General features: G+C 49.8%; 1 protein-coding gene across 1 annotated transcript in view; it reads right to left on the reverse strand.

Annotated features, from left to right (window-relative positions):
• Positions 1–19362, reverse strand: part of LOC139235106 (DNA damage-inducible transcript 4-like protein) — a 24996-nt gene extending 5634 nt beyond the window's left edge. Inside the window, exon 1 of the mRNA XM_070866278.1 lies at positions 19286–19362. Within this exon, the coding sequence (XP_070722379.1) occupies positions 19286–19310 (25 nt within the window). The 5' untranslated portion in view covers positions 19311–19362. The remainder of the gene's footprint in view (positions 1–19285) is intronic.
• Positions 19363–27500: the final 8138 nt, after the last annotated feature.

Genomic DNA, 27500 nt, shown 5'->3' on the forward strand with positions numbered 1-27500 from the left:
CTCACCCACAGCGCTGCTCCCCGCCCGGCCACACTCGCTGCCCAGCCCCGGCCCCGGCCCCCGCCTCCGGGCACTGGGTCCGGGAGCAGCTCGCCACCATCCCGGCCCGACCCGAGACACCGAGACCGTGACCCGGCTCCCCGCACCGCCCCTAGCCGCTCCCCCGGCACATCCCGCACCCGCTGCTCTCTCACTCTCACTCAGTCACTCTCCACCTCCCTCAATCTCTCACTCCCTCTCTCTCTCTCTGTCTCTCAATCTATATTTCTCTCTCTATCTATCCCTGTCTCTGTCTCTCTTCCCCCTCTCACACACACTCTGTGTCTCTCTCTGACTCTCTCTTTCACATTCTGTCTCTCTCACACTGTCTCTCTCTCTCTCTGTCTCTTTCTCACACTCTCTCTCTCTCTCTCTTTCTCACACTCTCTCTATCTCTCACACACACTATCTCGATCTCTGTCTCTCACACTCTCTCTCTCTACCTCTGTCTCTCACACACTCTCTCTCTATCTCTGTCTCTCACACACTCTCTCTATCTCTCTCACACTCTCTCTTTCTCTCTCTCTCTATCTCACTCTCTCACACTCTATCTCACTCTCTCTCTCTCACTCTCTATCTCTCTCTCTCTCAGTCTCTCTCACACTCTGTCTCTCTATCTCGCTCTCTCACTCTCCTCGCTCTCTCTCACACACTCTGTCTCTCTATCTCACTCTCTCTCTCACACACTCTGTCTCTCTATCTATCTATCTCTCTCTCTCTCTCTCACACTCTGTCTCTCTATCTCACTCTCTCTCTCTCACACTCTGTCTCTCTATCTCACTCTCTCTCACACACTCTGTCTCTCTATCTCACTCTCTCTCACACACTCTGTCTCTCTATCTCTCTCTCTCTCTCTCACACTGTCTCTCTATCTCGCTCTCTCGCACTCTCCTCTCTCTCTCTCTCTCACACACACTCTATCTCACTCTCTCTCTCACACACTCTGTCTCTCTATCTCACTCTCTCTCACACTCTGTCTCTTTCCCCAATCTCATACACTGCAACATAAAGAGGATACACTGTCGAATGGATACATGTGACTGACCAATCAGAGCGCTGCCTGCCCCTAGGCCCCTCCCCATTCTCTGCCCTGAGATAGAACTAAAACGGGACGGCGATTGGCACGGCTGCAACCAATCAGCGATGAGCACCCTCCACCCCCACCCTTCACCTTGGCCAATCAGTGATGAGGCTGGCTTGGCAATGGGCAGAGTGCCAGTGATGGAGATGATGGAGCGTTTGCTCAGGGGAAGGCGGAAGGCCAACAAAAAGGCTCTTTTCATACAACCCAGTGTAGGAAACCAGCATTTATAGAGCATTGCAGTTATAAAACATCCCAAGGCACTTATTCAGACAAGCACTGACTAAGGGGACATTAGCAACATGCAACTTAACACTTGGTCAAACAGATAGGTTTTAAGGAGCATTGTAAAGGAGCAGAGAGAGGTGGAGAGAGGAGAGTTCTCCCCGGTGTCCTGGGGCCAATTTATTCCTCAATCAACATCACTAAAAACAGATTATCTGGTCATTATCACATTGCTGTTTGTGGGAGCTTGCTGTGCGCAAGTTGGCTGCCGCGTTTCCCACATTACAACAGTGACCACACTCCAAAAGTACTTCATTGGCTGTAAAACAGTTTAGGACATTCTGACATTGTAAAAGGCGCTATAGAAATACAAGTTCTTTCCTCTTAATAGCAAGAGGAGTCAAGTAAGTGTGACATTGAGAGGATAGAAGCAAATGGGAACACTCTGACCAGGCCTCCGCAAATGTTAACTGTTCATGTGAAATGCCATCACTTGGAATTTTGTATATTGTTCCGTAGGTGACCCAAAACTCGGCAGCCCGTGTCCTAACTCGCACCCAGTCCCGCTCACCCATCACCCCCTGTGCTCACTACCCCGTGTCCTAACTCACACCCAGTCCCACTCACCCATCACCTCCTGTGCTCACTACCCCGTGTCCTAACTCACACCCAGTCCCACTCACCCATCACCCCCTGTGCTCGCTGCTCCGTGTCGTAACTCGCACCAAGTTCTGCTCAACCATCACCCCCTGTGCTCACTGTCCCGTGTCCTAACTCACACCGAGTCCCGCTCACCCATCACCACCTGTGCTCGCTGACCTATATTTGCTCCCGATTAAGCAACGCCTTGATTTCAAAATTCCCATCCTTGTTTTTAAATCCCTCCATGGCCCTCGCCCCTCCCTATCTCTGCGACCTCCTCCAGCCCACAATCCCCCGAGATGTCTACGCTCCTCTAATTCTGGTCTCTTGAGCATCCCTGATTATAATCGCTCCACCATCGGTGGCCGTGCCTTCTGTTGCCTGGGCCCCAAGCTCTGGAACTCCTCTAAACCTCTCCGCCTCTCTACCTCTCTCTCCTCTTTCAAGACGCTCCTTAAAACTTACCTATTTGACCAAGCTTTTGGTCACCTACGCTAATTTCTACTTACACAGCTCGGTGTCAAATTTGTATCTCGCAATGCTTCTGTGAAGGGCCTTGGGATGTTTCACTACGTTAAAGGCGCTATATAAATACAAGTTGTTGTTGTTGTTGTGGGGGAGACCAGAACTAGGGGCCATCAATATCAGACAGTCACTAATAAACCCAATGGGGAATTCAGGAGAAACTTCTTTACCCAGAGAGCGGTGAGAATGTGGAACTCACTGACACAGGGAGGGGTTGAGGCGAATAGTATCAATGTATTTAAGGGGAGGCTGGATAAACACATGGGGGAGAAGGGAATAGAGGGTTATGCTGATAGAGTTAGATGAGGAAAGACGGGAGGAGGTTCGAGTGGAGCATAAACGCCGGCATGGACTGGTTGGGCCGAATGGCCTGTTTCTGGGCCGTATATCCGGTGTAATCCCATTTATACTGTCTATTGCAGCTGCTGTTTTAATCCACAACTTCAGTACCCTCTGGGTGAAAATGTTTCACATGCCTTCTCTACTTATTCCTAACTTTTAACACATCCCCAATTATTTAAATCATTGGTTGCATCAGTCTCGCTCATTTGAACTGACAAACACTTACCTTGGTTTTTAAAAGTTATTAGTTACAAAAAGGACTCCATACTTTATCATATGCAGAAAGCACGGGAGGAGGCCATTGGGCCCATCGAGCCTGTGCCGACTCTGTGACAGAGCGATCCAATCAGTCCCACTCCCCCACAGCCCGGCAACTTTTTCCCCTTCAAATCTATATCCAATTCCCCCGTTTGAAAGTTACTATTGAATCTGCTCCCACCGCCCTTTCAGGCAGCGCGTTCCCGATCACAACAACTCGCTGCGTTAACAAACTCACCACATCTCTCATATTACTAGCCCTACAAGATGTGAAGGAGATTTGCTTATATTTGCTCATCTGTTTTGGAGTTCCCATCCCTGCTCTCTAGTTTATCAGTACACCAAACACTCAGTAGTGGCCTCGCTGGGCAGCACTGCACCCAGTCAATGTGATGGGAATAATGTCACAACGTTTACCAATAGGGAAGGGTATTAGGGACATTAAAGCTTATGCTTTTTTCGGAGAACCTCATCTTCTCAATTTTGCACAATTTATGGTTTGGAACTGGATAGACTAGAAATGGTGAAAATAAGAAACATCTTTAAATGTTTCTAGTTTCACAGTGTAGCTAATTAGACGTATTTAAGAAAGATTTGGGTATCCTTGTACACCAATCACTGAAAGTTAACATGCAGGTACAGCAAGCAATTAAAAAAGCAAATGGTATGTTGGCCTTTATTACAAGAGGATTTGAGTATTAGAGTAAAGATGTCTTACTGCAATTATATCGGGCCCTGGTGAGACCACACCTGGAGTATTGTGCACAGTGTCGGTCTCCTTACCTAAGGAAGGATATACTTGCCATAGAGGGAGTGCAATGAAGGTTCACCAGACTGATTCCTGGGATGGGGGGATTGTCCTATGAGGAGAGATTGAGCAGACTAGGCCGATATTCTCTAGAGTTTAGAAGAATGAGAGGTGATCGCATTGAAACATACAAAATTCTTACAGGGCTTGACAGGGTAGATGCAGGGAGGATGTTTCCCCCGGGCTGGGGAGTCTAGAACCAGGGGTCACAGTCTCAGGATAAGGGCTCGGCCATTTAGGACTGAGATGAGGAGAAACTTCTTCACTCAGAGGGTGGTGAATCTTTGGAATTCTCTGCCCCAGAGGGCTGTGGAGGCTCAGTCGTTGAGTATATTCAAGGCTGAGATCGATAGAGTTTTGGATATTAAGGAAATCGAGGGATATGGGGATTGGGCGGGAAAGTGGAGATTAGGTTGAAGATCAGCCGTGATCTTATTGAATGGCGGAGCAGGCTCGAGGGGCCGAATGGCCGACTCCTGCTTCTGACTCTTGTGATCTTAGTTCTAATGAAAGGTCACAGACCTGAAACGTTTAACTCTGTTTCTCTCACACAGATGCTTCCTGACCTGCTGAGTATTTTCAGAATTTTAGGTTTTTATTTCAGATTTCCAGCATTCGCAGTATTTTGTTTCAGACTTAGTTAATGTTTGAAGTGTACACTTAGCATACAATCATAGACATTTACAGCACAGAAGGAGGCCATTCGGCCCATCGTGTCCGTGCCGGCCGACAAAGAGCTACCCAGCCTAATCCCACTTTCCAGCTCTCGGTCCGTAGCCCTGTAGGTTACGGCACTTCAGGTGCACATCCAGGTACTTTTTAAATGTGGTGAGGGTTTCTGCCTCTACCACCCTTTCAGGCAGTGAGTTCCAGACCCCCACCACCCTCTGGGTGAAGACATTTCTCTCAAATCCCCTCTACTTTAAATCTATGCCCCCTGGTTATTGACCTCTCTGCTAAAGGAAATAGATCCTTCCTATCCACTCTATCCAGGCCCCTCATAATTTTATACATCTCAATTAAGTCACCCCTCAGCCTCCTCTGTTCCAAAGAAAACAACCCCAGCCTATCCAATCTTTCCTCATCGCTAAAATTCTCCAGTCCAGGCAACAGCCTCGTAAATCTCCTCTGTACCCTCTCCAGTGCAATCACATCTTTCCTGTAATGTGGTGACCAGAACTGCACACAGTACTCCAGCTGTGGTCTAACCAGTGTTTTATACAGTTCAAGCATAACACCCCTGCTCTTGTATTCTTTGCCTCGGCTAATAAAGGCAAGTATTCCGTATGCCTTCTTAACCACCTTATCTACCTGTCCCGCTACTTTCAGGGATCTGTGGACCTGCACTCCCAGGTCCCTTTGTTCCTCTACACTTCTCAGTGTCTTATTGGTCGTCACTCTGTTGCTGCAAACGTAATCGGGAAATCGAGAATCCCAACAGGTTTTTTTTATAGCTTTGTTTTTCTCCTGCGTATGCAACCCGTATTCCCTCAGGAGTTAAAGAATTACCTCTGGAATAAAAGTCCTATCATTCAGTTGTCCACCTCTCTCTCCTCCTTTAAGACGCTCCTTAAAACCTCCCTCTTTGACTAAACTTTTGATCATCTGCCCTAATTTCTCCTTAAGTGGCTCGGTGTCAGATCTGCAAAGTGATATAGACAGGCTAAGTGAGTGGGCAAACATTTGGCAGCTGCAGTATAATGTGGGAAAATGTGAGGTTATCCACTTTGGCAGAAATAATTGAAAAGCAAATTATAATTTAAAAGGAGAAAAATTGCAAAGTTACAGAGAGACCTGGGGGTACTTGTGCATGAAACACAAAAGGTTAGTATGCAGGTACAGCAAGTGATCAGGAAGGCCAATGCAATGTTGGCCTTTTTTGCAAACGGTAAACAAGCCAAAGGTGGGCAGAGGAAACGTTACAGGGACACCCTCAAAGCCTCCCTGATAAAGTGCAACATCCCCACTGACACCTGGGAGTCCCTGGCCAAAGACCGCCCTAAGTAGAGGAAGTGCATCCGGGAGGGCACTGAGCACTTCGAGTCTCATTGCCGAGAGCATGCAGAAACCAAGCGCAGGCAGCGGAAGGAGCGTGCGGCAAACCAGTCCCACCCTCCCCTTCCCTCAACCACTGTCTGTCCCACCAGTGACAGAGTCTGTGGCTTTTGTATTGGACTGTTCAGCCACCGAAGGACTCATGTTAAGAGTGGAAGCAAGTCTTCCTCGATTCCGAGGGACTGCCTATGATGATGATGAGAGTATAAAAGCAGAGAAGTCCCGCTACAACTGTACAGGGTATTGGTGAGGCCACACCTGGAGTACTGCGTACAGTTTGGTCTCCGTATTTAAGGAAAGATATACTTGCATTGGAGGCTGTTCAGAGAAGATTTACTCGGTTGATTCTGGAGATGAGGGGGTTGACTTATGAAGATAGGTTGAGTACGTTGGGCCTATACACAATGGAATTCAGAAGAATGAGAGGTGATCTTATCGAAACGTATGATAATGAGGGGGCTCGACAAGGTGGGTGCAGAGAGCATATTTCCACTCATGGGGGAAACTAAAACTAGGGGACATAGTCTCAGAATAAGGGGCCGCCCATTTAAAACTGAGATGAGGAGGAATTTCTTCTCTCAGAGGGTTGTAAACCTGTGGAATTCTCTGCCCCAGAGAGCTGTGGAGGCTGGGTCATTGAATATATTTAAGGTGGAGATAGACAGATTTTTGAGTGATAAGGGAGTGAAGGGTTATGGGGAGCGGGCGGGGAAGTGGAGCTGAGTCCATGATCAGATCAGCCATGATCTTATTAAATGGCGGAGCAGGTTCGAGGGGCCAAATGGCCTACTCCTGCTCCTATTTCTTATGTTCTTATTGTGTTTGATTAACACTCCTGTTAAATGCTGTGGGATATTTTACTACATTAAAAGAATTGTTTAAAAGAATCACAGAATGTGCATTCGAGATGTTGTTGATAGAGAAAGTTGAAATAAAATTAAAATTTACAATGTAGTTGCCATCCTGCCTCTGTTTAGCAATTCCTCCCAACACATGATGTTGCTGTACAGATTTATACATTAATACAGTTTATCAGGTACTAAGCCTTGTTTCATTCTCTCTGTGGCTGCACGATTTCCTTTGTTATTTGAAGCTGTTGTTGAGGGAAGTTATGTGTACAGCCTGTAACCATTGGATGCACTTTGTTTCAATTCAATTATGGGAATCAGAAAGAGGCTAAAATCTACCACCGCATTTCCATGCAATGTAATGTTGGGCCTAGATATAATTCTCTGATACACGGTGTTCTCAAATATCAGGAATCACCATGGACTCCCAAACTAAAGCAGCTCTACACTATTTATCACACCGCCACCCCCTCTCCACACACACTCACACACTAACTCACACACACACACACACTCACACACTAACTCACACACACACACTCACACACTAACTCACACTCACACACTAACTCACACACACTTACACACTAACTCACACACACACACTCACACACTAACTCACACACACACACTCACACACTAACTCACACACACACACTAACTCACACACACACATAAACACACACTCTCACACACCCACACACACACACACTCTCACACACACTCACACACTCTCACACTCACACACACACACTCTCACACTCACACACACTCACACACTAACTCACACACACTCACACTCTCTCTCACACACACACATAAACACACACTCTCACACACCCACACACACACACACACTCTCTCACACACACTCACACACTCTCACACTCACACACACACACTCTCACACTCACACACACTCACACACTAACTCACACACACACACACTCTCTCACACACACATAAACACACACTCTCACACTCACACACACAGACACACTCTCTCACACACTCTCACACGACACACAAACACCCACACACACACTCACACACAAAGCACTACACCCAAGACCAATAACACATAAATGAATAAACATAATTCACTTGGTATCATTTTGTTTCTGGTAATAAAATACTTGGCGGTTTCTATTTTCATAAATTATTTTTAAATTGCTTTGTAGTATACTGGATTTATTAAGAACATAAATTAGGAGCAGGAGTCGGCCATTCGGCCCCTCGAGCCTGCTCCACCATTCAATAAGATCATGGCTGATCTTCGACCTCAACTCCACTTTCCCGCCCGATCCCCATATCCCTCGATTCCCTTAATATCCAAAAATCTATCGATCTCAGCCTTGAATATACTCAATGACTGAGCCTCCACAGCCCTCTGGAGCAGAGAATTCCAAAGATTCACCTCCCTCTGAGTGAAGAAATTCCTCCTCATCTCAGTCCTAAATGGCCGACCCCTTATCCTGAGACTGTGACCCCTGGTTCTAGACTCCCCAGCCCGGGGGAAACATCCTCCCTGCATCTACCCTGTCAATGTCCCTCAGAATCTGGTATGTTTCTATGAGATCATGTCACTGTATAAACATAACCGATTGGAGTACATCTTAAAATGAACAATAAGTTAAACAATATGTACAGTCATCTGAACTTTGCAGTATCTTTTGTAAACTTTTGTAACACATGAATTGCCTGAGTCAGTCTGAAGGTTGGAATGGAACGAAAGCTGCAGGATCATTCATTTTTCCAAAATGTGGAGGAGGAGAGGGGAGTCCTTCAATTTCCAGAATTGACACCATCCTCAGTCGGTAACAGACTATCTGACTGTGATGAGGGTGTTTTTGCGACAGTCATTGGTCCCACCCCTCTGTACTGTTTGCACCTGCAAGGTTGCTCACAGGTTGGTCGAGCTGTTGAGTTGGGAGTGGCTTAGCCAGTCACGTGGTGTTCACAAAACTCAATAAAACCCCAGCCAGTTGGGTTCGGGGGATCCACGATGGGGCAGGTGGTTGTGAGCCTGGTGGATGAACTGGTAATGTGTCGTGTGATTGTTAAACCTTTTGCTAATAAACCAACTAGTTCTTAATAGCAATGTATTGCTATGAATTCTTAAGCCAAGAACCCATGAAGCAAATACATTACGGGTCCTTGTGCATGAAAGACAAAAAGTTAGTATGTAGGTACAGCAAGTAATCAGGAAGACAAATGGAATGCTGGCCTTTATTGCAAGGGGGATAGAGTATAAAAGCAGAGAAGTCCTGCTGCAACTGTACAGGGTATTGGTGAGGCCACACCTGGAGTACTGCGTACAGTTTCGGTCTCCGTATTTAAGGAAGGATATACTTGCATTGGAGGCTGTTCAGAGAAGGTTCACTCAGTTGATTCCGGAGATGAGGGGGTTGACTTATGAGGATAGGTTGAGTCGGTTGGGCCTATACTCATTGGAGTTCAGAAGCATGAGGGATGATCTTATCGAAACGTATAAAATAATGAGAGGGCTCGACAAGGTGGATGCAGAGAGGATATTTCCACTCATAGAGGAAACTAAAACTAGGGGACAGTCTCAGAATAAGGGGCCCATTTAAAACTGAGATGAGGAGAAATTTCTTCTCTCAGAGGCTTGTAAATCTGTGGAATTCTCTGCCCCAGAGAGCTGTGGAGGCTGGGACATTGAATATATTTAAGGTGGAGATAGACAGATTTTTGAGCGATAAGGGAGTGAAGGGTTATGGGGAGCGGGCGGGGAAGTGGAGCTGAGTCCATGATCAGATCAGCCATGATCTTATTGAATGGCGGAGCAGGCTCGAGGGGCCGAATGGCCAACTCCTGCTCCTATTTCTTATGTTCTTACGTGCTTATTAAAGTCTCCAGGGACAGGAGTGATGTAGCTCACCACCTTCTTGACCTCTGTAAGAATAAAACACACACACACCACTGTAACACATGTTGGGGGGAATATTCGGTTGGGGTAGCGAGGGGCGGTACAGGGTTAGCCCCAGTGATCGTCGACAGTAGTGCTGCTCGGCGACTTCAGTGTGCAGTTACCGGCGGCGCTGAGGAGTATCGCCCGGGAGCGCAGCGCCGGTGTGCAACGCCCCCGGTAGCGACACGGAAGCAGACTTTGGTTGGCTCGCCACCCGTAACGACCCCGCGGTGACCCCGCCGGAGATAGCCTGGCGTGCGGAGCTGTCCCGGGGCGCTACAGGAAGGCAGGACTGTATCGGGTAAGTGTGAGTGATTGCTGGAATTATTTTTTTTTTTGCGATTTAACTTTATTTGGGGTGAGTAATGTAGAGGGAATGTTTTTGTGAATTTTGGTCTGACGTGTTTTTTTTTGCAGGGAGACCTCTCGTAGGGTGCTACGAAGCCGGCCCTGTAGCTCAGGATATTCAGTTGCTCACCTGGCCTTGCGCCCCGAGAGATGTGTGGAATGCCTCCTCGAGGGCTCTGCCCCACTCTCAGGGCGACAAAATAGAATTTTGTTCGGCCCCGGGCTAAAAATCTTCCGCTGATAAATATAGTGCCCGGACGAGATTTGCGTCTCATCGGATATCTCCGACTGAATCGCTAACCCTTTACGGGGTTCTTTTCGCTAGAGAAGAGAGGGCCGCAGGGTGACCTCGTAATCGTAACTTTCAAAAGGGGAATTGGATGAAGACTTGTAAAGGCGAAATGCGCAGGGTTATAGAATCATAGAATCACAGAAATTTACAGCTCGGAAGGAGGCCATTTCGGCCCAACATGTCCGTGCCGGCCGACAAAGAGCTACCCAGCCTAATCTCACTTTCCAGCTCTCGGTCCGTAGCCCTGTAGGTTACGACACTTCAGGTGCACATCCAAGTACTTTTTAAATGTGGTGAGGGTTTCTGCCTCTACCACCCTTTCAGGCAGTGAGTTCCAGACCCCCACCACCCTCTGGGTGAAGACATTTCCCCTCAAATCCCCTCTAAACCTCCCCCCAATTACTTTAAATCTGTGCCCCCTGGTTGATGACCCCTCTGCTAAGGGCAACAGATCCTTCCTATTCTCTCTATCCAGGCCCCTCATCATTTTATACACCTCAATCAGGTCTTCCCTCAGCCTCCTCTGTTTCATAGAAAACAACCCCAGCCTATCCAATCTTTCCTCATAGTTAAAATTCTCCAGTCCCGGCAACATCCCCGTAAATCTCCCCTGTACCCTCTCCAGTGCAATCACATGGGGAAAGAGCGGGGGAGTGGGACTGATTGGATCGCTCTGTCACAGAGCCAGCACAGGCTCGATGGGCCCAATGGCCTCCTCCTGCGATTCTATCATTTCGGTATCCTTCCACTCTGCAGTGTTTTCGAACTAAAACTGGCCGGCTGTTACTATGTAGAAACAATTGCTCTCCCCATGTGTTTACAGAGCAGTCTCGGGCGGGTCTTATAATCCTCAGTTACTGTCTACTTCCTGGACCAGCTGTATAGACAAACTTCAGAGTCACTCCGAAAGATTCGATCTCTAGTTTCCAGTTAAAACATTCTTAATTCAGCTGTGGCTTCAGTCCAGGGCCAGGCGTTTCATGAGAAACAAAGACAGACTTGCATTTATATAGCGCCTTTCACAACCTCATGATGTCCCAAAGCGCTTTACAGCCGATAAAGTACTTTTTAAAGTGTGGTCACTGTTGTAATGTGGGAAAAGCGGCAGTCAATTTGCGCACAGCAAGCTCCCACAAACAGCAATTAAATAAATGACCAGATAATCTGTTTTTAGCTACGTTGATTGAGGGATAAATATTGGCCCTAGGACACCGGGGATAACTCTCCAGCTCTTCTTCAAAATAGTGCCGTGGGATCTTTTCCATCCACCTGAGAGAGCAGACGGGGCCTCGGTTTAACATCTCATCCGAAAGGCGGCACCTCCGACAGTGCGGCGCTCCCTCAGTACTGCCCCTCCGACAGTGTGGCGCTCCCTCAGTACCGCCCCTCCGACAGTGTGGCACTCCCTCAGTACTGCCCCTCCGACAGTGCGGCACTCCCTCAGTACTGCCCCTCCGACAGTGCAGCGCTCCCTCAGTACTGCCCCTCCGACAGTGTGGCACTCCCTCAGTACTGCCCCTCCGACAGTGCGGCACTCCCTCAGTACTGCCCCTCCGACAGTGCAGCGCTCCCTCAGTACTGCCCCTCCGACAGTGCGGCGCTCCCTCAGTACTGTCCCTCCGACAGTGCGGTGCTCCCTCAGTACTGCCTCTCCGACAGTGCGGCACTCCCTCAGTACTGCCTCTCCGACGTGCGGCACTCCCTCAGAAGGCGATGAGGAGTATTAACTTTTTGATACCTGACCAGCTGACTGGGACAATAGAGCACATATCAACATGTAATTAGGAAAGACACAATGAGAAGCCTTCAGACCTGCAAGGTAATATTAAACCTATACAGGACAATAAAAGATCTGGTGTGATATTTTCTGAGTATTATATCTGTATCAGCTGTGGCTCAGTGGGCAGCACTCTCGTCTCTGAGTCAGTATGTTGTGGGCTCCAGTCCCACTCCAGGAAATTGAACACATAAATCTCAGCTGACTCTCCTAGTGCAGTACTGAGGGAGCGCTGCACTGTCGGAGGGGCAGTACTGAGGGAGCACTGCACTGTTGGAGGGGCAGTACTGTGGGAGCGCCGCACTGTCGGAGGGGCAGCACTGAGGGAGGGGCGCACTGTCGGAGGGACAGTACTGAGGGAGTGGCGCACTGTCGGAGGGGCAGTACTGAGGGAGCACCGCACTGTCGGAGGGGCGGTGCTGAGGGAGTGCTGCACTGTCGGAGGGGCAGTACTGAGAGAGTGCTGCACTGTCGGAGAGACAGTACTGAGGGAGCGCCGCACTGTCGGAGGGGCAGTACTGAGGGAGCGCTGTACTGTTGGAGGGGCAGTACTGAGGGAGTGCCGCACTGTCGGAGGGGCAGTACTGAGGGAGCGCTGCACTGTCGGAGAGACAGTACTGAGGGAGCGCCGCACTGTCGGAGGGGCAGTACTGAGGGAGCGCCGCATTGTTGGAGGGGCAGTACTGAGGGAGTGCCGCACTGTCGGAGGGGCAGTACTGAGGGAGCACCACACTGTCGGAGGGGCAGTACTGAGGGAGCGCCGCACTGTCGGAGGGGCAGTACTGAGGGAGCGCCGCACTGTCGGAGGGGCAGTACTGAGGGAGCGCCGCATTGTTGGAGGTGCTGCCTTTCAGAAGCGACGTTAAACCGAGGCCCCGTCTGCTCTCTCAGGTGGATGTAAAAGATCCCATGGCACTATTGTGAAGAAGAGCAGGGAAGTTATCCCCAGTGTTCTGGGGCCAATATTTATCCCTCAATCAACATCACTAAAACAGATTATCTGGTCATTATCACACTGCTGTTTGTGGGACACAAATTGGCTGCTGTGTTTCCTGCATTATAACAGTGACTACACTTCAAAAAGTGCTTCATTGGCGGTAAAGCGCTTTGGGACGTCCTGAAGTGGTGAAAGGCGCTATAGAAATGCAAGTCTTGATGTGAGAATAATTACGAATGTTAATCTTCTCGTTGTGCTGCTTTGCTGATGTTAATACCCCCGCAGAACGATTCCTTTTTCCCCCGAGCTCCCAAAGCTACGCAACTTGTGCTGATCAGAATAGCGGCGATCTCTCACAACTGTGCAAACGGGTCTGGGAACCAATAAACCCATCCCTTTGTACAATCACTCCTTCATGTTAATAAAAGCACCACACAATAGGCCTGCCAGCAACGTTGAAGCCCCTCCTTGCTTGATTTTGTGTTCCACTTCCCTCCTGGAGTGCGGAACCAGAAGTTCGCATCTGCTGCAATTGTGTAGCCTCTGCGCTCCCACAAAACCGATCGCCCCAAAACCGTTCGCCCTGCGCAATTTCTAGCCCCTATAGATCTCTGAGCTCGACCTTCAGCCAATGAAAGCGGCCCAGCTGAGACGTTGCACTCTCAGGCTGCTTTCAGCAGTCACCACGGAAACGCTTTGCCAGATGTGAGAGAATCTGGCTGTAGTTCGGGTAATTTCTCCTCACTTGGTCCCAGGAGGTTGCTCAGTCCCGGTTTATGGGGTGCCCCGTACAGCTCACTGCCCCGTGCCCGAGACTCAGCGGCTGTCAGTTGTGCCGCAAAGCCCACACGCGGAGCAATGGTCGCATTAACCCAACTGCACAGAACCCGCTTACATTTCAGCTTCTGATAAACATGTGGCTGTAGTGATACCCGCCCTCCTGTATGGCTCAGAGACATGGACCATGTACAGTAGACACCTCAAGTCGCTGGAGAAATACCACCAACGATGTCTCCGCAAGATCCTGCAAATCCCCCGGGAGGACAGACGCACCAACATTAGCGTCCTCGATCAGGCCAACATCCCCAGCATCGAAGCACTGACCACACTCGACCAGCTCCACTGGGCAGGGCCACATTGTTCGCATGCCCCAGACACGAGACTCCCAAAGCAAGCACTCTACTCGGAACTCCTTCACGGCAAGTGAGCCCCAGGTGGGCAGAGGAAACGTTTCAAGGACACCCTCAAAGCCTCCCTGATAAAGTGCAACATCCCCACCGACACCTGGGAGTCCCTGGCCAAAGACCAGTCCGCCCTAAGTGGAGGAAGTGCATCCGGGAGGGCGCTGAGCACCTCGAGTCTCGTCGCCGAGAGCGTGCAGAAACCAAGCGCAGGCAGCGGAAGGAGCGTGCGGCAAACCAGTCCCACCCTCCCCTTCCCTCAACCACTGTCTGTCCCACCTGTGACAGGGACTGTAGCGCTCATATTGGACTGTTCAGTCACCTGAGAACTCATTCTAAGAGTGGAAGCAAGTCTTCCTCGATTCCGAGGGACTGCCTACGATGATGATGAAACATGTGGAAAAACACAAACAGAAAAGCTAGCCGCACTGATCTTGCCAAAGGTGAATGATTTGGGATTGAGGCGGGACACTTACACTGTCGGCATCATCAGTTTCTGCCGTAATGATTGAAATGAATCTCTCCCAGCTGACACTGACGTAATGCTGCACACAATGCAGCAGTCTTTTAATGAAAGAGGCCGTGATCTTAAACAGCCGATCTATAAAAGATTGCAGAATAATGGAGTACATTTATGGCAGCAAACCTTGGCAGCTTTTGTTTCGACTTCTCATGGAAGCCGTTTATCGAAATAGTTTTACTAGTTGGAGTGCAGGGTGTGTGGTTCCTGTCCTCAAACTTCAATTCCTGTCGTCACGACTTTTGTTCCTCTCTCTATATTTACCATTCTAACTTGTTACGTTTTTTCAATTCGGTTTATTCAATGACCACTGTCACGATTCACTTGTACTTCTTGCAATGTAGTATTCGCTGCTCACGGTGTGGTCTCCTCTACACTGGGGAGACCGAGTGTAGATTAGGTGACCGCTTTGCAGAACATCTCCGTTCAGTCCGTAAGTGTGACCCTGAGCTTCCGATCGCCTGTCACTTTAATTCCCCACTCCAATCCCACTCTGACCTCTCTGCCCTCGGTCTCCGACACTGTTCCAACGAAGCTCAACGCAAGCTCGAGGAACAGCACCTCATCTTTCGTTTAAGCAACTTACAGCTTTCTGGACTCAACATCGAGTTCAACAATTTCTGAGTGTAAGCTCTGGCTATCTTTGGCTCCCTTCCCTCTGTTATTTAACCCCACCCCCTGCCAATCTTATGTATTTTCTGTCTCTCTTTCCCAGGGCAGCTGGTCATCACTCCATCATTCACACCCGATCCAGACTCATCTTTTTCTAACTTCTGCCATTACCATCTCAAGTCGGCCCATCATCCCTTTTGTCTCTCGAATCTCTCCTGCCTTCCACCCTATCACAAACCTTCCCCTTTGTTCTTTCCTCCCTCCCCCTTTTAGGGCTGGTTAAGAATCTGTTCATTCCGAACACTCGCCAGTTCTGACCAAGGGTCATCGACCTGAAACGTTAACTCTGCTTCCTCTCCACAGATGCTGCCTGACCCGCTGAGATTACAACTGAGGGAGCGGCGCACTGTCGGAGGGGCAGTGCTGAGGAATCGGCGCACTGTCGGAGGGGCAGTACTGAGGGAGTGCCGCACTGTCGGAGGGGCAGTACTGAGGGAGTGCCGCACTGTCGCAGGGGCAGTACTGAGGGAGCTCCGCACTGTCGGAGGGGCAGTACTGAGGGTGTGCCGCACTGTCGGACGGGCAGTACTGAGGGAGCGCCGCACTGTCGGAGGGGCAGTACCAAGGGAGCACCACACTGTCGGAGGGGCAGTACCTAGAGAGCGCTGCACTGTCGAGGGACAGTACTGAGGGAGAGCCGCACTGTCGGAGGGGCAGTACTGAGGGAGCGCCGCACTGTCGGAGGGGTAGTACTGAGGGAGTGCTGCACTGTCGCAGGGGCAGTACCAAGGGAGCACCGCACTGTCAGAGGGGCAGTACCTAGACAGCGCTGCACTGTCGGAGGGGCAGTACTGAGGAAGCGCCGCATTGTTGGAGGGACAGTACTGAGGGAGTGCCGCACTGTCGGAGGGACAGTACTGAGGGAGTGCCGCACTGTCGGAGGGGCAGTACTGAGGAAGCGCCGCACTGTCGGAGGGGCAATACTGAGGGAGCGCCGCACTGTCGCAGGGTCAGTACTGAGGGAGCGCCGCACTGTCGGAGGGGCAGTACTGAGGGAGTGCTGCACTGTCGGAGGTTCCGTGTTTCGGATGAGACGTTAAACCGAGGCCCCGTCTGTTCTCTCAGGTGGATGTAAAAGATCCCATGGCACAATTTCAAATAAGAGCAGGGGAGTTCTCCCCGGTGTCCTGGGGCCAATATTTATCCCTCAACCAACAAAACAAAAACAGATTATCTGGTCATTATGATATTGTTGTGTATGGGAGCTTGCTGTACGCAAATTGCCTGCCACGTTTCCCACATTACAACAGTAACTACACTTCAAAAAGTACTTTATTGGCTGTAAAGCCCTTTGGGACGTCCGATGGTCGTGAAAGGTGCTATATGAATGCAAGTCTTTCTTTTTTCTGAAATGTCTCTCCTAACTCTGTCACCGTTGTTTATCCAGTCCCGCTGTGTATAACGGGCGTGTTTGCGCGTTTTGCCCGCTATATAATGAGAATGATGTATTATACGTGTTGACCTGACAGGGACAGTGCCCAGCTGAAGTTTAACCACTGGCGATTAAATTATTTATATTATTTGAATCTGTTTGTTTGGTATTTTTTAATCAGCCCAAGTTTCATTGTGTTTATGTGTAGAATATTGACACGGAACAAAACAATGCTAACTTTGAGCTTTGCAGCTACTGACGGACTGTAACATTAACTGTTGCAGTAGTTCTACCCCTTGCTGCATCTGATCACTTCTGTACCGATAGTTTCATGTCAACACATGTCCTCACAACAACATCTTGTATTTATATAGCGCCATTAACGTAGTAAAACGTCCCAAGTCGCTTCACAGGAGCGATTATCAGAAAAGATTTGATACTAAGTCACATAAGGAGATATTGTGATAGGTGACTAAACCTTGGTCAAAGAGGGAGGTTTTAAGGAGCGTCTTACAGGAGGGGAGAGAAGCGGAGAGGTTTAGGGAGGGAGTTCTAGAGCTTGGGGCCCAGGCAACAGAAGGCACGGTCACCGATGGTGGAGCGATTATAATCAGGGATGCTCAGGAGGGCAGAATTAGAGGAGCGCAGACATCTCGGGGTTTGTGGGGCTGGAGGAGGTTACAGAGATAGGGAGGGGCGAGGGGCCATGGAGGGATTTGTAAACAAGGATGAGAATTTTTAAATCGAAGCGTTGCTTAACCAGGAGCCAATGTAGGTCAGCGAGCACAGGGGGTGATGGGTGAGCGGGACTTGGTGCGAGTTAGGACACGGGGCAGCGAGCACAGGGGGTGATGGGTGAGCGGGACTGGGTGCGAGTTAGGACTCAGGGCAGCGAGCACAGGGGGTGATGGGTGAGTGGGACTGGGTGCGAGTTAGGACACGGGGCAGTGAGCACAGGGGGTGATGGGTGAACGGGACTTGGTGCGAGTTAGGACACGGGACAGCGAGCACAGGGGGTGATGGGTGAGCGGGACTGGGTGCGAGTTAGGACACGGGGCAGCGAGCACAGGGGGTGATGGGTGAGCGGGACTTGGTGCGAGTTAGGACACGGGGCAGCGAGCACAGGGGGTGATGGGTGAGCGGGACTGGGTGCGAGTTAGGACACGGGGCAGTGAGCACAGGGGGTGATGGGTGAGCGGGACTCGGTGCGAGTTAGGACACGGGGCAGCTGAATTTTGGATCACCTGTAGTTTACGTCAGGTAGAATGTGGGAGGCCGGCCAGGAGTGCGTTGGAATAGTCAAGTCTGGAGGTAACAAAGGCATGGAGGAGGGTTTCAGCAGCAGATGAGCTGAGGCAGGGGCGGAGACGGGCAATGTTACGGAGGTGGAAATAAGTGGTCTTAGTTTTGGCATGGATACGTGGTCGAAAGCTCATTTCAGGGTCAAATCCCAGTGAACAATCACAGCTGCGTCTGCCTAAAATATATGGAGCAGGTAAGCTGCTGTAACCGGCATCTTTGAAATTGACGTTCATGGAAATAGATAACGGTTATCGACCTTTAACCGATATAAGCGACTGCCTGTTTTAGTCGTGGACGCTTTATGTGGTGGGGGCTGCATTTATATTTTAAAAAATTGTCAACTAGTCATGGGCAATTGCACAGGCATTTTTTATTAGTGTTTAAAATGTTGAATAGTGATAGTGTATAGCACCTTTCACGACCACCGGACGTCTCAAAGCGCTTTACAGCCAATGAAGTACTTTTGGAGTGTAGTCACTGTTGTAATGTGGGAAACGCAGCAGGCAATTTGCACACAGCAAGCTCCCACAAACAGCAATGTGATAATGACCAGATAATCTGTTTTAGTGATGTTGATTGAGGGATAAATATTGGCCCCAGGACACCGGGGATAACTCCCCTGCTCTTCTTTGAAATAATGCCCTGGGATCTTTTACATTCACCTGAGAGAGCAGATGGGGCCTCGGTTTAACGTCTGATCTGAAAGACGGCCTCTCTGACAGTGCAGCGCTCCCTCAGTACCGCCTCTCCGACAGTGCGGCGCTCCCTCAGTACTGCCCCTCCGACAGTGCGGCGCTCGCTCAGTACTGCCCCTCCGACAGTGCGGCGCTCCCTCAGTACCGCCCCTCCGACAGTGCGGCGCTCCCTTAGTACCGCCCCTCCGACAGTGCGGCGCTCCCTCAGTACCGCCCCTCCGACAGTGCGGCGCTCCCTCAGTACCGCCCCTCCGACAGTGCGGCGCTCCCTCAGTACTGCCCCTCCAACTACTGGAGTGTCAGCCTAAATTTAAGTACTCAAGTTCCTGGCGCTATATACATAGAAGTTATTGTTTTTGTTGTTGTGGTCTGTTACTGGGTTACTGACAGTAACAGCATCAACTGAGGGCGATTGGAATTTGTGCAATCTGTACCTGAAGAAGCTGCAGTCTCAGACATGTTGTCAATTACTGCCTCGGCCCTTAAAGTGCTGCAGCAGTACGAGATATTCCTCCTCTCTCCCGAGGTAGACTACCTGTAAAGAAAGAAAGGAGGAACCTGCAGTTATATAGTACCTTGCACATCCGCAGGATGCTATACAGCCAATGAAATAGTTTTGGAGTGTAGTCACTGTTTTATTGGTGGAAACACGGCAGCCAATTTGCGCACAGCAAGCTCACACACACAGCAATGTGATAATGACCGGATAATCTGTTTTAGTGATGTTGGTTGAGGGATAAATATTGATCCCTGGGCACCGGGAAGAACTCCCTTGCTCCTGTTCTAAATAGTGCCATGGGATCTTTTACTCCTACCTGAAAGAGCAGAGGAAACCGCTTTCATTACTTAATGAAGGTTCACCAAGGAAAATTGGGCTGCTGTTCAGAGGTCTAACACCGATGGGTGGAAGTGCATTGTCTGCAGGCCAGACACGAGACTCCCAAAGCAAGCGCTCTACTCGGAACTCCTTCACGGCAAACGAGCCAAAAGTGGGCAGAGGAAACGTTACAAGGACACCCTCAAAGCCTCCCTGATAAAGTGCAACATCCCCACTGACACCTGGGAGTCCCTGGCCAAAGACCACCCTAAGTGGAGGAAGTGCATCCGGGAGGGCGCTGAGCACCTCGAGTCTCGTCGCCGAGAGCGTGCAGAAACCAAGCGCAGGCAGCAAACCAGTCCCACCCACCTGTGACAGCGACTGTAATTCCCGTATTGGACTGTTCAGCCACCTAAGAATTCACTTTAAGAGAGGAAGCAAGTCTTCCTCAATTTTGATGTTGGTCATGGTAATCGGGCAGACCCCAAGAGAAATTTAGGGATACAATCAGGAACTGATTAGCAAAGTGTGAATCTTGTCTTTGAGTGATAGCATGTCCTGTGCCCAAAGCTCCTGTACGACAGGATTCAGTAAATGTACACGGTATGGGCTGATGGGCTGATGGCACAAACATCGCAATACTCGAGGTCACAGCTGGTGGGCACAGAACATGGTTAATGCTGATGTGTTTAAAGTTAATTTTTAACCTTAGACTTTGCCACATATTGTTGAGATATACTGATACAACTGTTGGCGGCTGTCCACGGACAGCTACTTAAAATCAGCGAATCGTACCGCACAGGAGGAGGCCATTGGGCCCATCGAGCCTGTGCCGGCTCTGTGACAGAGCGATCCACTCAGTCCCACTCCCCCCGCTCTTTCCCCACAGCCCGGCAAGTTTTTACCCTTCAAGTATTTGTCCAATTTTGAAAGTTACTATTGAATCTGCTCCCACCGCCCTTTCAGGCAGCGCGTTCCCGATCACAACAACTCGCTGCATAGATGAAGGGGGAGGAATTGCTCTGTGGAGGGGCGCTGAGGGTTAGCGACCGGGCACAAACCTCCCAGCACCAACAACTTGCATTTATATAGCGCCTTTAACGCAGTAAAACATCCCAAGGGTCACTGAATATATTTAAGGTGGAAATAGACAGATATTTGAACGATAAGGGAGTGAAGGGCTATGGGGTAGAGAATGTCCACAGCGCTTGGTCTGCCCTCCAGGCCTCTATAACCAGTGCCTGTGAAGAGACACTTGGTCACTCAACCAGAAAACACCAGGACTGGTTTGATGAGAATGATCAGGAGATCCAAGAACTAATAGATCGCAAGCGCGGAGCATTTCTGAGCCTCAAGCAACAACCCAACTAGGGAGCTGCAAAACAACATTACAGACGGCTCAAGGCTCGGGACCAACAAAAAACTCGGGACCTAAAGAACAGGTGGTGGATGGAGAAAGCACAGGAGATACAGCAGTTGGCCAACAGCCACGATATGCGAGGATTCTTCATCGCAGTCAAGGCCACCTACGGTCCAAACTCCCAAGGCCCCACCCCACTCCTGGCCAAGAACGGGGAAACACTCATCAAGGACACCGAGGTTGTCAGGGCTCGCTGGAAGGAGCACTTCGAAGATCTCCTCAACCGAGACGCTGCCTTTGACTCGAGTGTTCTCGACTCCATCCCGCAGCATGTGACCCGCCACCACCTCAGTGAGACCCCAACGTTACACGAGGTGGGCAAAGCCATAAAACACCAAGAATAACAAGGCTACAGGTGTGGATGGAATCCCTGCTGAGGTACTGAAGTATGACGGAGAGGTGCTGTTGACACGGATACATGACCTCATCTCTCTCTGGAGGGAGGAGAGCATGCTGGGAGATCTCAGCGATGCAGTGATTGTGACCATCTTTAAAAAAGGGGACAAGTCCGACTGCGGCAACTCCAGGGGAATCTCCCTGTTATCAGCCACTGGGAAAGTTGTCGCTAGAGTTCTCCTCAATCGTCTTCTCCCTGTGGCCAAGGAGCTCCTCCCGGAGTCACAGTGCGGATTTTGTCCCCTACGGGGCACAACAGACATGATCTTTGCAGCACGACAGCTGCAGGAAAAATGCAGGGAGCAGCGCCAGCCCTTATATATGGTCTTTTTCGATCTTACAAAGGCCTTTGACACTGTCAACCGCGAGGGTCCATGAAGTGTCCTCCTTCATTTCGACTGCCCCCAAAAGTCTATCACCATCCTCCGCCTGCTCCACGACGACATGATCCTGACCAACGGATCCACCACAGACCCAATCCACGTCCGGACCGGGGTCAAACAGGGCTACATCATCGCCCCAACCCTCTTCTCAATCTTCCTCGCCGCCATGCACCACCTCACAGTCAACAAGCTCCCCGCTGGAGTGGAACTAAACTACAGAACCAGTGGGAAGCTGTTCAACCTGCGCCGCCTCCAGGCCGGGTCCAAGACCACCCCAACCTGTCGTCGAGCTAGAGTACGTGGATTTACTGAGGCGTATGAAAGTATGGGCCTTATACTAAACATCCGTAAGACAAAGGTCCTCCACCAGCCTGTCCCCGCCGCACAGCTCTGCCCTCCAATCATCAAGATCCACAGCGCGGCCCTGGACAACGTGGACCATTCCCCATACCTCAGGAGCCTCTCATCAACAAAGGCAGACATTGATGCGGAGATTCAACACCGCCTCCAGTGCACCAGTGCAGCCTTCGGCCGCCTGAGGAAAAGAGTGTTCGAAGACCAGGCCCTCAAATCTACCACTGAGCTCATGGTCTACAGGGCTGTCGTGATACCCGCCCTCCTGTATAGCTCAGAGACATGGACCATGTACAGTAGACACCTCAAGTTGCTGGAGAAATACCACCAACGCTGTCTCCGTAAGATCCTGCAAATCCCCTGGGAGGACAGACGCACCAACGTTAGCGTCCTCGACCAGGCCAACATCCCCAGTATTGAAGCACTGACCACACTCGATCACCTTCGCTGGGCAGGCCACATAGCGGGAGGTCCAGGAGGCCAGCCGGTGCTGCTGCAGCAGGGAGACAAAAAGAAGTAGAAAGAAATCGAAAGGTGACGTCACAGCCAAAGGGGTAAGTGATTGGCTGGTGATAGGTAAGTAGTTTTTCTTTTTATTTTCTTTATCAGTAAGTAATGTTTTAGCATTATTGTTGCCAAATTAAGTTAATCTAGGGGTTAAGTCATGCAGGAGAGCTCGGAGACGTGTTATGCTCCTCCTGTACTATGTGTCCAGGAGTCCCTGACGAATACATTTGCGGGAAGTGCATCCACCTGCAGTACCTGACAGACCGCGTTGCGGCACTGGAGCTGCGGGTGGATTCACTCTGGAGCATCCACAATGCTGAGAATGACATGAATAGCATGTTGTGAGTTGTCCACACCACAGGTAAAGGGTACACAGCCAGATAGGGGATGGGTGACCAACAGGAAGAGCAGTGGGAGGAAGGTAGTGCAGGGGTTCCCTGCGGTCATCCCCCTGCAAAACAGATACACCGCTTTGGGTACTGTTGAGGGGGATGACTCATCAGGGGAGAGCAGCAGCAGCCAAGTTCATGGCACCGTGGCTGGCTCTGTTGTACAGGAGAGCAGGAAAAAGAGTGGGAGAGCGATAGTGATAGGGGATTCAATTGTAAGGGGAATAGATAGACGTTTCTGCAGCCGCAATCGAGACTCCAGGATGGTATGTTGCCTCCCTGGTGCAAGGGTCAAGGATGTCTCGGAGCGGGTGCAGGACATTTTGAAAAGGGAGGGTGAACAGCCATTTGTCGTGGTGCATATAGGTACGAACAATGTAGGTAAAAAAAATGTGATAAGGTCCTACAAGATGAATTTAGGGAGCTAGGAGCTAAATTAAAAAGTAGGACCTCAAAAGTAGTAGTCTCAGGATTGCTACCGATGCCACGTGCTAGTCAGAGTAGGAATCGCAGGATAGCTCAGCTGAGTACGTGGCTTGAGGAGTGGTGCAGTAGGGAGGGATTCAAATTCCTGGGACATTGGAACTGGTCTGGGGGAGGTGGGACCAGTACAAACCGGACCTGGGCAGGACTGGATCCAATGTCATAGGGGGAGTGTTTGCTAGTGCTGTTGGGGAGGAGTTAAACTAATATGGCAGGGGGATGGGAACTGGAGGTTAGCTAATGAAACACCACTTTTTAAGAAAGGAGGGAGAGAGAAAACAGGTAATTATAGACCGGTTAGCCTGACATCAGTAGTGGGGAAAATGTTGGAATCAATTATTAAAGATGAAATAGCAGCGCATTTGGAAAGCAGTGACAAGATTGGCCCAAATCAGCATGGATTTATGAAAGGGAAATCCTGTTTGACAAATATTCTAGAATTTTTTGAGGATGTAACTGGTAGAGTGGACAAGGGAGAACCAGTGGATGTGGGGTATTTGGACTTTCAAAAGGCTTTTGACAAGGTCCCACGCAAGAGATTGGTGTGCAAAATTAAAGCACATGGTATTGAGGATAATGTACTGACATGGATAGAGAACTGGTTGGCAGCCAGGAAGCAGAGAGTCGGGATAAACGGGTCCTTTTCAGAATGGCAGGGTACCGCAGGGTTCAGTGCTGGGACCCCAGCTATTTACAATATACATTAATGATTTGGATGAGGGAATGAGTGTAATATCTCCAAGTTTGCAGATGACACTAAGCTGGGTGGCGGTGTGAGCTGTGAGGAGGACGCTAAGAGGCTGCAGGGTGACTTGGACAGGTTAGGTGAGTGGGCAAATGCATGGCAGATGCAGTATAATGTGGATAAATGTGAGGTTATCCACTTTTGTGGCAAAAACACGAAGGCAGAATATTATCTGAATGGCGGCAGATTAGGAAAAGGGGAGGTGCAGCGAGACCTGTGTGTCATGGTTCATCAGTCATTGAAAGTAGGCATACAGGTACAGCAGGTGGTGAAGAAGGCAAATGGTATGTTGGCCTTCATAGCTAGGGGATTTGAGTATAGGAGCAGGGAGGTCTTACTGCAGTTGTACAGGGTCTTAGTGAGGCCTCACCTGGAATATTGTGTTCAGTTTTGGTCTCCTAATCTGAGGAAGGATGTTCTTGCTATTGAGGGAGTGCAGCGAAGGTTCACCAGACTGATTCCCGGGGTGGCTGGACTGACATATGAGGAGAGATTGGATCAACTGGGCCTTTATACATTGGAGTTTAGAAGGATGAGAGGGGATCTCATAGAAACATACAAGATTCTGACGGGACGGGATGGGACAGGTTAGATGCGGGTAGATTGTTCCCGATGTTGGGGAAGTCCAGAACCAGGGGACATAGTCTAAGGATAAGGGCTAAGCCATTTAGAACTAAGATGAGGAGAAACTTCTTCATTCAGAGAGTTGTTAACCTGTGGAATTCCCTACCGCAGAAATTTGTTGATGCCAGTTCATTGGATATATTCAAGGGGGAGTTAGATAAGGCCCTTACAGCTAAAGGGATCAAGGGGTACTGAGGTGAATGATCAGCCATGATCTTATTAAATGGTGGTGCAGACTCGAAGGGCCGAATGGCCTACTCCTGCACCTATTTTCTATGTTTCTATGTTTCGCATGCCAGACACGAGACTCTCTAAGCAAATGCTCTATGCGAAGCTCCTTCACGGCAAACAAGCCAAAGATGGGCAGAGGAAACATTACAAGGACACCCTCAAAGCCACCTGGGAATCCTTGGCCGAAGATCGCCCTAAGTGGAAAAAGTGCATCCGGGAGGGCGTTGAGCACTTCGAGTCTCATCGCCGAGAGCATGCAGGAAACAAGCGCAGGCAGCGGAAGGAGCGTGCGGCAAACCAGTCCCACCCTCCCCTTTCCCTCAGTGAATATCTGTCCCATCTGTGCCAGAGTCTATGGTTCTCTTATTGGACTGTTCAGCCACATGAGAACTCACTTTTAGGAGTGGAAGCAAGTCTTCCTCGATTCCGAGGGACTGCCTATGATGATGATCTATGGTAAGCGGGCAGGGAAATGGAACTGAGTCCATGATCAGATCACCCATGATCTTATTAAATGGCGGAGCAGGCTCGAGGGGCCTAATGGCCGACTCCAGCTCCTATTTCTTATGTTCTTATGTAAGGCGCTTCACAGGAGCGATTATCAAACATAAAACTTCATACTGAGGCACATAAGGAGATATTAGGGCAGGTGACCAAAAGTTTGGTCAAAGAAGTAAGTTTTAAGGAGCGTCTTAAAGGAGGAGAGAGAGGCGGAGAGGTTTAGGCAGGGAGTTCCAGAGCTTGGGGCCCAGGCAGCTGAAGGCACGGCCACCGATGGTGGAGCGATTATAATCGGGGGATGTGCAAGGGGCCAGAATTGGAGGAGTGCAGAGATCTCGGAGTGATGGAGAGCTGGAGGAGGTTACAGAGAAAGGGTGGGGCGAGACCGTGGAGCGATTTGAACACAAGGATGAGAATTTTGCTGGAGTGTGAACCAGTTATGTATGTAAACTTGTAACTACCTTGTTTAACCACCAGAGGGATCCCACAATTCCTTGGGAGCACCAGTACATAAGGAGACCTCACAGGCTGGAGAGGCACTCGGGAGACCTGCAATAAAGGACTACGGTCACACATTATTTTGAGCTCACAGTATCTGGTCAGATTCTTTATTCAAGACATAACAGAACCAGTGTCCATAATCTCCGCACTGAGGAGGACATTCTCCAGGAGTGAGGGGAGACCTGGGAGAGCTTTCTGCGAGACTTCACACCGAACCAGGACATGTCCCACAGTCACCGACTAGGCTGTGGTCCACAACCGGGGGGCAGAGATTTAAAGTAATTGGGGGGAGGTTTAGAGGGGATTTGAGGGGAAATTTCTTCACCCAGAGGGTGGTGGGGGTCTGGAACTCACTGCCTGAAAGGGTGGTAGACCACATTTAAAAAGTACTTGGATGTGCACTTGAAGTGCTGTAACTTACAGGGCTACGGACCCAGAGCTGGAAAGTGGGATTAGGCTGGGTAGCTCTTGGTCGGCCGGCGCGGACATTATGGGCCCAAGGACCTCCTTCCGTGCTGTAAATTTCTGTGATTCTATGACTAACATCTGGAACTGGGTGGAGCATTTTGGCAATTCACCCAGTGACTGGGAAAGAGTCGGGAGCCAGGAACCAAATATTGCTTCATTAGCAACAGCGGAGGAAGAAAAACAAGATCGTATTGCAAAGGTTTATGGGGAAGGAGATACCAGGGTGCATTGCTCAACACACCTGTCCCTGTAGGGGCTATATAGATAAGGTGTTCACAACAGACTCTTCCAGAAAATCGGCTCCAGTCATTGGCCAAGTACAACATTGAAATGGTTCTGTTACTGAGTAACGACACGATTGATCCACGGGAGATGGTTATTGGAAGTCACTCCTCAACGTTAATGTGAAATGTTGATTGACACCAACTTACATTTATATAGCGCCTGTAACGTAGTGAAACGTCCCGAGGCGCTTCACAGGTGTGTTATAGAAACATAGAAATTTACAGCGCAGAAGGAGGCCATTCCGGCCCATCGTGTCCACGCCGACCGACAAAGAGCCGCACGGCCCTCGGTCAGCAGCCCTGAAGGTTACATATAAACCTATGAACAATGGCGGAAAGGCAAAGAGCACCCGGCCCAACCAGTCCACCTCACCACAACTGTGACACCCCTTACACTGAAACATTCTACACTGCACCCCAACCGGAGCCATGTGATCTCCTGGGATCTTATGAGAGAAAAAAAATTGACACCGAGCCGTATAAGGAGAAATTAGGACAGGTGACGAAAAGCTTGGTCAGGAGAGTCTTAAAGGAGGAGAAAGGCGG

This window comes from Pristiophorus japonicus, chromosome 2 (assembly GCF_044704955.1).
Source record: "Pristiophorus japonicus isolate sPriJap1 chromosome 2, sPriJap1.hap1, whole genome shotgun sequence".
Lineage (NCBI taxonomy): Eukaryota > Metazoa > Chordata > Chondrichthyes > Pristiophoridae > Pristiophorus > Pristiophorus japonicus.